This window comes from Cervus canadensis, chromosome 8 (assembly GCF_019320065.1).
Source record: "Cervus canadensis isolate Bull #8, Minnesota chromosome 8, ASM1932006v1, whole genome shotgun sequence".
Lineage (NCBI taxonomy): Eukaryota > Metazoa > Chordata > Mammalia > Artiodactyla > Cervidae > Cervus > Cervus canadensis.
Genome location: NC_057393.1, coordinates 91,961,282 through 91,973,185, shown reverse-complemented (window position 1 = coordinate 91,973,185; position 11,904 = coordinate 91,961,282). Strand labels below are relative to the sequence as shown.

At 44.1% G+C, this 11,904-nt stretch overlaps 1 protein-coding gene and 1 non-coding gene across 2 annotated transcripts; both read left to right on the top strand.

Moving 5' to 3' along the window:
- LOC122446714 lies at window positions 1-11,526 on the top strand. The gene is made up of 2 exons (XM_043477208.1): window positions 1-528; window positions 11,433-11,526. Exons 1-2 carry the CDS (start codon window positions 192-194, stop codon window positions 11,453-11,455), a joined length of 360 nt encoding a protein of 119 aa, XP_043333143.1. The 5' UTR covers window positions 1-191; the 3' UTR covers window positions 11,456-11,526.
- LOC122446877 lies at window positions 648-766 on the top strand. Its single transcript, XR_006271037.1, has one exon. It is a non-coding gene; the product is annotated as a 5S ribosomal RNA (ribosomal RNA).
- Window positions 11,527-11,904: the final 378 nt, after the last annotated feature.

Below are 11,904 nucleotides of genomic sequence, written 5' to 3'. Positions count from 1 at the left end.
GGCGAGTGTCTTGTGTGTCTGTCCGTGTGCCTGCCTGTCGGCCGTCTGCTCTCTCAGGACGGTCCTGTGCTTGGCGGGCGGCGTGGGGGCAAGTGGGGCCTGGATAGGGCGAAGGGGCGGGGCTGACGCGCTCCTGTCGGCCGCGCTGCTGGCTCCCCGTGGGTTTGGGCACCGGGCAGGTGCCGGGCAGGATGGGCGCTCAGGGCTCCAGCTGGGCTGCGCAGGAGGCCCAGAGGAGGCTCAGAGGCCCGCGGGCGGCGGGCAGCGGGCAGCGGGCAGCGGCGGGCCCGGAAGCCAGAGACCTCCGGGGCCACCTGGCCCTGTGCAGCGAACGGGCTGGGGGTGGGGGCGCCGCCCAGCGGGGGCGGGCCTGCAGAGGCCCGGGGTGGGAGAGCGCCGAGACCTCCGCGCCCGTCCCGCCCCCGCACGCACGCACGGGGATGGTGAGCGGGGGCGGGGCGGCGTCGGCCGGCCGCCGGGCTGCCGGCCCTGGCCGGCCGGAGTCCGGTGGCGGGTCGTCCGGCTCAGGTACAGCGCGCGGCCCCTGGAGAGGTGCGGCCGGCTGGCCCGCCCGGCAGGCAGGTCACAGCGAAAGGGAGGCGCGGCGCGGCGCGGGGCTCTTAGGGCGCTTGGAGGCAGCCGCCTCCGTCTACGGCCATACCACCCTGAACGCGCCCGATCTCGTCTGATCTCGGAAGCTAAGCAGTGTCGGGCTTGGTTAATACTTGGATGGGAGACCACCTGGGAATACCGGGTGCTGTAGGTTTTTTACCCCCTACCCCACCCCTCCCTAGCCCCACCCCCGCCCCTGGCGCGGATGTGGGTTTGCAGACTGGGGTCCGGGGTATACCCAGAATGGAGGGGGGAGGGTGTGGCGGCAGTGGCTTTGGAAGCCAGTGTGGTCTTCTTACTGTCTCTCTCTCCCTCTTTCTGTGTCTCAGTTACTTGTAGTTTGCATTCGAGAAATACGTTTCAATGTATGTTAAGTCCCAGTTTGTTAATGGAGGCCTGTATCTACTCTGACTCATTTCTGGGTTAATTCTTTGCTATTATGGGATTGTAATGTGAAATTCAATTGAATCTTGGAGAGCACCCTGAATTTGTTTCTGAAGCTTATCTCAGTATCAGTCTTTGGAGTAGATCAGATGGTTGATGACATGCAATCAGAACTGGAAAAAGCCATAATTAGGGACTGTCTCCAACCTGCATGAAAGGACCTTTTTATCAGGTACTCTTAACTAGCTCATGCACAGTAAAATTGAAGGGAAATTTACTCTTGGATTAATTTCCCCTTCCAAGAGCTGCCACACTGGTCTAATCTATAGAGAGGACTGATGACCTGAACTTAACCTTAAAATGAAGCTTAAACAGAGGAAACTGCACTACACCAGGAGGAGAAGAAGGTGACAGAGGTAGACAGGTTGCCCAAGGTTCTGTACTTGATTCTTTGATAATTTTTATGTTTTCCTGACTTCCTTGACCTTTACATATAAATCAAATATTTTTCTATTGTAAGCATGATACTATGCTAGTTTTAAAAATTAATCCAGTTGTTTTCAAGCCAATTACCTATGTGTAGTTGTGGGTTACCTTGCTGAATTTCTCTAGTCCAAGGCTCTATTTGGTTGGCCCTGAGAATATTTACTTTAAAAGAGAAATTATAGTCATATTCAGGTCACTATTGATATTACTAGATGGGATCCCTTCACCTGGCCAATTAATAATGCCTGCTCTGATCCTGGCCATAAATTTGAGTTTTCTTCTATTACTCAAGCTCAATCAGAACAACAAGCAAAGTTTCAGCAAAGGAGAAAAATCTTCCACAATTATATTTACATAGGAAACACCAGGCTATGGTAATTTAGGTTTAAAGTCTCCTCCATGTTGGAAACAATTAAATCATACTAAGGCTAATCAGTTTAGTAACACTAGGAAACTGTGCTATGTGCCTTATAGACAGTGTCAGTATATCATTTGCCTGGAAGATAAGGATTCGTATAGAATAGACTAAGTCAGACGACCTGGGGTACTTGGCTACATTTAATGAAAGCTCTTACCTTAAGTCTTATTTATAACTTTATTAATACTGCTGTTATTTGCATTTTGCCTGTTTTACAAAATTGCTGTTTCTTACACTGCCAAATGTGTGACTGAGTCTCTGATAAAATATACTTTCATATAAGATTGATGATGGTAACAGTGTAACTAGATATGTGAAGAAGCAACAAGAAGGAATGTTTTCCTGGACCAAGAGGCTAGTAAGACAGGTGGTCCAGAGAATTTTGAATACTGTTTTATGGCCTTGTCCAGTAACAGCACATTGAGTGACCAGCCAGCAAATTCTTTGCCAGCTGTGAAAATGAACATTCTCAGCACCATTGGACAAAACAGTCATGAAATGCCCCCCGCCCCAAATCATGGACAAGCTTATGACCATGAAGGGGCTCTGCCATCTAGAAACTGGTACTTGCCATCTACCTCTACAAAGATTAAATCATGGCCACTGCAGCTGTTAACCTTCAACATCCCTGAAAGCAGTTCAGGGTGGATATCAGAAATGAGGCCCTCTGTGCTCTGGGAAAAACTGGCAGAACAGGCCTTCAGATAGTTAGATATCTTCAGGAGAAAATTTTATGAGTCTCAATCCTTGCATCTTCTCATACATAGAAGACACTAAGATTGTTAACTGTAATATATGCTTTGGCTATTAAGGAGAATATTACAATTAAAAGCCAAAATAAAGTAGCTATGGTTCAGACATCCAAGGAAATAACTAGGTGACCCTATGGGTGTAATTTCAGACTAGTCCTTATATTGCTAAAAACTTGAGCTTTCTGAGTTGTGTAAGACTTAGATACCACTGGACATTCTCAAAACAATGTCTGCTGGCAGCTAGTAACTGCAACCTTACTTTTTATAAAACTAGGCAACTGGCTACCTGGCTACCAGTCTCCCCAAAATGCCAGGTCCAGACTGGGTTTCAGGCCTGTTCTTATGAAAAGAAATGAGATTTATTTCGTCTACCAAAATTCCATCTGTCACTCCTCTGGCTACTTCTCATTAGGTCTGCTACACCAAAATGGCAGACCAAGGGATTGAGATTTTAATCACACAAGACTCATATCTAGGACTTGAAACTCAGGAATACTTCCGATTCAGTGTCTAGTCTCCAAACTGAGACTGCCCTATGCCCCATTTTGACAGGAAGTTATCAGAGACATAGTTCCCCAGTTCCATAAATTAAAACTGAGCAGGATCCTATGGGGCTCTGGAGTACAGATCCTTTCTGTGTTCCCTGTTTCTTTTTTTAGGATATAGCCTTCATTCAGCCTCCTTGACCTCCCTTGAGTCCCAAAGGACAGGTCCAAACGGTTACTGGTCAGAGAATGGAGGCAATACAGAAACAGAGGAGGAGCAATCAAATGGTGGTACAACCTTGGGACAGGGTCCTGGTTCCTACTGGAGAAATATGCATAACAATGTCTTTGAGTTCTTCTGCAGGACTGGGGTCCCCACCCAGGTGGAGGATGGTAACTTCAGGCTGAGCTCAAGATTCCTGGAGCACCACCCTGTTGCCTCACCACCAACCAATCTGAAGAAAGTCACACACCCTGCAGTCCTCACCCCAAATGTTGCCTTCCATTTCTGGGGCCTGGTGATGACCATCCTGTTAGGCCTCCTGTTTTGCCCTGTCTATTTCATCTCTGACGGGGTCCAACAGTTTCAGGTTAAATTGCTATTCCTACGAGGGTAAGTGCTGGTTTCAGGCACAGAATACCTTGACTTAGATCAGGTAGAGAGAGACTTCTGCTCTGCTAGGCAGGCCTACACATATGCATAGCAGGAAGAAGTTACAGAAGAAGGAGACCTCTGCCCCCATTCCCAAGAAGTATCTTGAGTATGAAGTCTCTCAGGGGGTAGTTGTTAGGGGAAGCACAGTGACTGAAACCACCCACCCTGGCCAGGCACCACAGTAACCATTTGCATGAGTTGTTTTACAACAGAAGGTCCTCGTAAGGAACAAGGAACTAATAAGCCACCACCAACTGGAATAGTTCAGGAAAGGTCAAAAGGAGACATCATGTGTCCAACCAGAATGCTTCTCGCTGGGATCCATCTTGCCTGAGCAATGCATGCACCACCAGGAAGGACTCTGAGTCAGATGATTGGCTAAAGACAAACCAGAAACTAATCCTGTCACCATAAAACCCAAGACTGTGAGCCACTGTGGCAGAGCTGTTCTCCTGGGTTTCCCTACCCTACTGCTCTCCACCAAGGTGCCCCTTCCCAATAAAATCTCTTGCTTTGTCAGCACACGTGTCTCATCGGACAATGAATGTTAGACAAGAGCCCACTTCCAGGCCCTGGAAGGGGTCCCCCTTCCTGCAACATAAGCAGTTTTAGCAAAAGCAAGGGGAAACCTTGGCAGCTTGGCTTTTGTGACTCTGAGACACAGGGATGGCCTGGTGTCTGTGGGGGGTTTTGTGGGTCCTTACTGGGAGAAGTAGAGGGATGGTATGCAAGATGCCATTTTGAAAGTGTGAAGACCCTAAAGGGGGCCCGAGCTGGTAGGAGTCCCATCTGGGTTATGTGGATGCAAATGTGGGCTGATTTGTGTGGAGGTATATCATAGAGGCTGTGTCCTATGCTGTAGATTTAGAACAGTGTACTCTAGGCTTTGTCCTCTCTTGTAGATTTAGAACAATGTACTGTAAATGCCGCATCCTATACTGTGTGCTGTAGATTTAGTCTGTGTCTTGTGGTGTGCTACTCGCCTTTGATTTTCTTGCAAATTTGGAGCACTGTGAAAGCATTTGGAATCATGTGGGTGGGCTGTGAATGCTGCAAAAACCCCCTCTTTGAAGGGGTGGGCCCCACACCTGTGGGGGATTTTGCTGCTCCTTAATAAAAACTCCACAGGGGTGGAGTTGTTCCTGTGGAGGCTTTCCTGAAATTTCAAAAGGACAGATGGTGGACTGGATTTGGCCATGGAAGATAAAGGTACTCCACAGGCGGTGGGTGGCTCTTCTAGCCTTGTGAGAGCAAGGACTGCAACCTGAGTTCCAGGTGATATATAGCATTGGGTTTTGCTATATGTTGGAGATGTAACTGTTTGTTGTTGTAGCTACTGCAGTTGCAAGAGGTGAATCCAAGGGTCACTGTTGCTCACCAAGGGAAAATCAAGGAATACGAATTGCACATATACTGAGAGGCAAGAGACCCTGAAGGGGCTGAATGCAGGGAAAGTGCAAATTAGCCAAGACGGCATGGTCAGGCTCTCTTGCCCCATGCCCTTTGGCTCTTGCCCCACATTTTGTAAATAATGATTATGTAACAGCTGAGATCGCTTATAGCACCGAGCATGTGCATCATGAGGTATTCACTTGGCCATGGGCTATTTTTGTTGTGTAAGCATATATGAGTTTCACCTGAAAAGCCCTGAACGTTGTGTTACATTCCCATTATGGCTATGTTAGGCTGCGTTTTTGTGGCAAGGCTGCATTACGGCTGTGTCCGCTGTGTCAACCACAAGAAGAGGGAATGCAGCGTGTCTGCTGCTGCTACAGCTGCTGGGCCAGCCTGCAGAGAATAAACATGTCTGCAGTTCCTACGGCTCTTCGAGTTTTCTTCTGGTTTTCCCACTCGTGCCTTGCCTACCCTAGGTTCAAGGAACAGTGTGCGCAGGGAGATACAGATTAGCAAGACGGCAGGCAAGTAAAGAAGCAAAAGATTTAAGAAAATGGCCCTGGGTCTCTAATACTCAGTGAGTAAGACATTATCTAGAAAGAGTAAGTGCTGCAACGAAAAGACACAGGAAGAGACGAGGACAAAGAAGGCTGGAAGTGCAAGTTGGAGGCAAATTAATGTCATTCTAAGAAGGATCATCTATTTCTGCTTCATTGACTACACTAAAGCCTCTGACTGTGGATCACAACAGACTGCGGAAAATTCTTAAAGAGATGGGACTATCAGACCACATTCCCTGCCTCCTGAGAAATCTGTATGCAATTCAAGAAGCAACAGTCAGATCTGGGCATGAAACAGTGCTCTCTGGTGCCCTGTTGTTCAGATGTTAGCCACTAGATGGCGGGCTAGGAAGTGAAAGTGAAGTCGCTCAGTCGTGTCCGACCGACCCTTTGCTACCGCATGGACTGTAGCCTACCAGGCTTCTCCCTCCATGGGATTTTCCAGGCAAGAATACTGGAGTGGGTTACCATTTCCTTCTCCAGGAGATCTTCCCGACCCAGGGATTGAATCCGGGTCTCCCGCATTGTAGGCAGACGCTTCACCGTCTGAGCCACCATGGAACAATGGTCTGGTTCCAATTTGGGAAAGGAGTACGTCAAGGCTGTATATTGTCACCCTGCTTATTTAACTTATATGCAGAGTACATCATGAGAAATGCTGGGCTGGATGAAGCACCAGCTGGAATCAAGATTGCTGGGAGAAATATCAATAACCTCAGATATGCGGATGACACCACCCTTATTTCAGAAAGCAAAGAGAAACTAAAGAGCCTCTTGATGAAAGTGAGAGAGGAAGATGAAAAAGTTGGCCTAAAACTCAACATTCAGAAAACAAAGACCATGGCATCCAGTCCCATCATTTTTTTGGGCTCCAAAGTCACTGCAGATGTTGACTGCCTTGGAAGAAAGCTATGACCAACCTAGACAGCATATTAAAAAGCAGAGACATCACTTTGCCAACAAAAGTCCATCTAATCAAAGCTATGGTTTTTCCAGTAGTCATGTATGGATGTGAGAGTTGGACTATAAAGAAAGCTGAGTGCCAAAGAATTAATGCTTTTGAACTGTGGTGTTGGAGAAGACTCTTGAGAGTCCCTTGGGCTGCAAGGAAATCAAACCAGTCCATCCTAAAGGAAATCAGTCCTGACTGTTCATTGGAAGGACTGATGCTGAAGCTGAAACTCCAATACTTTGGCCACCTGATGAGAAACCTGCCTCCTTGGAAAAGACCCTGATGCTGGGAAAGATTTAAGGCGAGAGGAGAAGGAGATGCCAGAGGATGAGATGGTTGGGAGTTGGTGATGGAAGGGAAGCCTGGCGTGCTGCAGTCCATAGGGTCACAAAGAGTCGGACCTGACTGAGCAACTGGACTGAACTGAACTGAAGGAGGATCCACTTAAGTCTGTCAACAATTAAAACTGAAGTCCATTGAAGGTTCTGAGTTGAGAAGCAACAGGATACTGTTCTGAGAGTCTACAGAGGAATTTGAGGGTTTTAGAAGATAAGGTATTCAGAACATGACAGTGTGAGTTCCGGTTAAATCAAACAATTTCTTAAGTCAAATGTAACCTTTTCAACATATATTCTATTTCCAAAAAACACTTTGTTTTACTTTTCTGAAAGCCTTAATTAGCATCATTTGACACTTTAGGGCTGTTTCTCTGCTTCTTTCTCTTCTTGAGAGTTGATCTGGTGCAACCCTCAATTACTCCCTAGAGCTATTATTAAAAGAATCTTTAAATAGAAATGTTTTAAAAGCTAAGAAACTTAATCATTTCATTCAAACCAGAGTTTGTGAGATCAGAGCTTTTACGTTTTGGTATCTTACTGTATAAAGATAAAATTTAACTATTACAAGAAAACAGAATATAAAGTAGTGATCAATCTTGTATAGCAGTCCATTGATCTCAAAATCTCTCTTGTTTAGTGTTGTGTAGATGTACCAGAGTTTTAATTATGATTCTATGACTTGTTAGATTTAGACGAATTAGTTAAATCCCCCTTATCCTCAGTTTCTTAATCAATAAAATAAAAATAGCTATTTCATGGGGTTTCTGTGATGTTTCAATGAGACCATATCATATATGCTTAGCACTTTGTAGTTACTTGAATTGCATTTTACTAGTAATATTATAATATGGAGTTTCTGTTTTGGATAATAAAAAATTTGGAAATAGTGGTAATGGTTTCACAACACTATAAATGTACTTAATGCCACTGAACTGTACACTTCAGATGAGTAAAATGGTAACTTTTATGTTTTATATATATAATATATAAATAAAATATTAGTGTTATGTATTGATATATCAATTATGTATAATCTATGTTTATATATAATATAAATAAAAATGAAATATATAGTTATACATATTCCAGGTGGTGCTAGTGGTAAAAGAACCTGCCTGTCAATAAGAGACGTTGGTTCGATCCTTGAGTCAGGAAGATCCCCTGGAGGAGGGTATGTCAGTCCATTGCAGTATTCTTGCCTGGAGAATCCCATAAGCAGAGGAGCCTGTCCGACTACAGTCCATGGGGTCATGAAGAGTCCGACACAACTGAAGCGACTTAGCATGCATGCACATACTAAATATCAGTCAGTCAGTTCAGTTGCTCAGTTGTGTCTGACTTTGTGACCCCATGGACTGCAGCACGCCAGGCCTCCCTGTCCTTCACCAACCAGCTCCTGCAGTTGCTCAAACTCATGTCCATCCAGTCAGTGATGCCATCCAACCATCTTATCCTCTGTTCCTTTCCCCTCCTGCCTTCAATCTTTCCCAGCATCAGGGTCTTTTCCAGTGAGTCCGTTCTTCACATCAGGTGACCAAAGTATTAGTTTCAGCTTCAGTATCAGTCCTTCCATTGACTATTCAGGACTGATTTCCTTTAGGATGGACTGGTTTGGTCTCCTTGCAGTCCAAGGGACTCTCAAGAGTCTTCTCCAGCACCACAGTTCAAAAGCATCAATTCTTCGGCGCTCAACTTTCTTTATATTCCAACTCTGACATCCATACATGACTACTGGAAAAAACCATAGCTTTGACTAGACAGAACTTTGTTGGTAAAGTAATGTCTCTGCTTTTTAATATGCTATCTAGGTTGGTCATAGCTTTTCTTCCAAGGAGCAAGCATCTTTTAACTTCATGGCTGCAGTCACCATCTGCAGTGATGTTGGAGCCCAAGAAAAAAGGAAAAACATCTGTCACCGTTTCCATTGTTTCCCCATCTATTTGCCATGAAGTGATGGGACCTGATGGAATGATCTTAGTTTGGAACTGTCTTGCATTTTTGATGATCCAGCTGATGTTGGCAGTTGGATCTCTGGTTCCTCTGCCTTTTCTAAATGCAGCTTGAACATCTGGAAGTTCATGGTGCATGTACTGTTGAAGCCTGGCTTGGAGAATTTTGAGCATTACTTTTACTAGCGTGTGAGATGAGTGCAATTGTGCAGTACTTTGAACATTCTTTGGCATTGCCTTTCTTTGTGCTTGGAATGAAAACTGACCTTTTCCAGTCCTGTGGCCACTGCTGAATTTTCCAAATTTGCTGGCATATTGAGTGCAGCACTTTAACAGCATATAAACAAAAAATGAAAGACAACTTCATATTTATAGTTTATACTACATTTAGCAATGTTTCTAAATTTCTGTTTCAGAGCTGCAGTAGACACTTTACTGCTTCATTATGTGACAGCTTTAATGTTTAGTAATCCAGCCACCTTGAGCGCCAGTTCGTTTTCAGCAGGTGGGACTGTATCCCCAGACCTGTGAGAATGGTGCCCTCTACTGGTGAATATGTGGCATTGCGACCACTGAGGCATTATCACAGCCAGCATTTGGTACCAGGATCAAGTTTTGAAATCCCGAATTTCTAATTTTTTTTTTTTAATGCTTTGATCATTAGAATTTTAAAAAAGATGAATTTAAGGAAGAATGGTGAGCTGACTAGTAAAAGAGAATGAATGTAACTCCTTTTCTATTATATAAGTGGGCTGTTGTTTGCTTATCAGGAAGCTGGGAAGCACAGGAAGGGAGAAATCCTTGGAGGTCTGCTCCGTCCCTGGCACCAGGCAGGTGAGACATGAGGAAGGCCATGATTTACATCAGTCACTAGTAACTGTCTGGTTGTGAAGGAAGCTAATCTTACTGTGAAGATTCAGGGTATATATATATACATATATATTTTTTTAAAGATGATTTTTAATAACAGCTTTAGGTTCTCAGCAAAATTGAGCAGAAAATACAGAGTTTCAATCTACCCTCTGCCCCCAGGCATGCTCAGCCTTCCCCACTATCAATATCCCCTACCAGGAAGGACATTTGTTGCAATGGATGAGCCTATACTGACACATTATCATCACCCAGCTTCAACACCCAGAGTTTACATTACAGTCCCCCTTGGTGCTGGGCATTCTACAGGTTTGCTCAGTGTATAATGACACATATCCACCATGACGCTATCATACAGAATATCTCATTGTCCTAATATCTTGTGCTATGCCTTTGACCACTTCCTTCCCTTAACCCATGGCAACCACTGCGCTTACTGCCTCCATAGTTTTGTCTTTTCCAGAATGATGTATAGTTGGAATCATATAGTATGTAGCCTTTTCAGACTGACTTTTTTTTATCTGATCATATACATTTGTTGGGGCTTCCCAGGTGGTGCTAGTGGTAAAGAACTTGCCTGCTAATGCAGGAGACATAAGAGAAGCAGGGTCCATCCCTGGGTTGGGAAGATCCCCTAGAGAAGAGTATGGCAACCCAGTCCAGTATTCTTGCCCGGAGAATCCCATGGACAGAGGAGCCTGGTGGGCTACAGTCCAAAGGGTTGCACAGAGTCAGACACGACTGAAACAACTTACCACACATGCATGCATACATTTATTAATAGGTTCCTTAAGGTCATTTCATGTCTCAATAGCTTACTTCTTTTTAGGGTTGAATAATCTAGTGTTTGGATGAACCAGTTTTTCCATATTGAAAGACATCTCAGATGCTTCCAAATTTGGCAATTATCATTAAAGCTGCTGTAAAAATCCATGTGTAGTTTTTGTGTGGCCATATATTCTCTAGGTTATGATCTTTTATCATTAGTCCTCAGTATCTGAGAACAGTGACTACACAGTTGGACCCAAGCAGTGCAGCTATTAATCTAGTTTCTGCTTTGCTTCCTCACTGAGCAACCATCCCAAACAACAGCAACAATACAAAGGTTGAAAGAACCACACCAGAAGTATTTAATCAAATCATCCAGAGTTTATTATACTTGGGAATGATTGGACCACAAGAATGCAGTCAGTACATACTAAAAACAATTAGACTTCCTTTTGATTTCATAAGACCTTCAAGCATGCTATGGTTGCTCTTGGCCATAAAAAGCTTAGGCTATAACTATGGAGGAGCTGTGTGTAAATATCTTACACAGCACTTTATAAAGGTCATGACAGCTGGGATGTATGGTGCGCAAGATAAGTTTAATTCAGATCCTGGTGACAAGTGAGCCCTGAAGGCCTGACTTCAGTAGATGTGTAGAATTAAAGCTCACAGATACCCAGAAAAGAAAACCCAATGTGTATTTCAATGAAATATATAAACTCTTAAAATATAATCTTAAAAATGTCATTATTTTGTTGTTTTTTTCAAAGAATTATAAAGTATGTAAATTTTTTTCTTTTTCTCCCAGGCTTTGGGATTCTTTCTTATTGAGGATGGATCATAATGAAAGCAAGGGAATTCCAGAAAAACATTGATTTCTGCTTCATTGACTATGCTAAAGCCTTTGACTGTGTGGATCAAAACAAATTGTGAAAATTCTTAAAGAAATGGGAATCCCAGACCATCTTACCCATCTCCTGAGAAACCTGTATGGGGTTCAAGAAGTGACAGTTAGAAGCTTACATGGAACAATGGACTGGTTCAAAGTTGGGAAAGGATTTCAACAAACCTGTATATCATCATCCTGTTTATTTGACTTATATGCATCATGCAAAATGATGGGCCAGATAAATCACAAGCTGGAATCAAGATTGCTGGAAGAAATGTCAACAACTTCAGATATGCAGAAGATACCACTCTAACGGCAGAAAGCAAAGAGGAACAAAAGAGCCTCTTGATGAGGGTGAAAGAGGAGAGTGAAAAAGCTGGCTTAAAACTCA

Excerpts from the sequence above, each read along its gene's own strand:
- LOC122446714 (XM_043477208.1), top strand. The coding sequence starts at position 192 with ATGGGCGCTCAGGGCTCCAGCTGGGCTGCGCAGGAGGCCCAGAGGAGG. Across the intron at positions 529-11,432 it reads TGGCGGGTCGTCCGGCTCAG|GCTTTGGGATTCTTTCTTAT; the intron begins GTACAGCGCGCG and ends TTTTTCTCCCAG.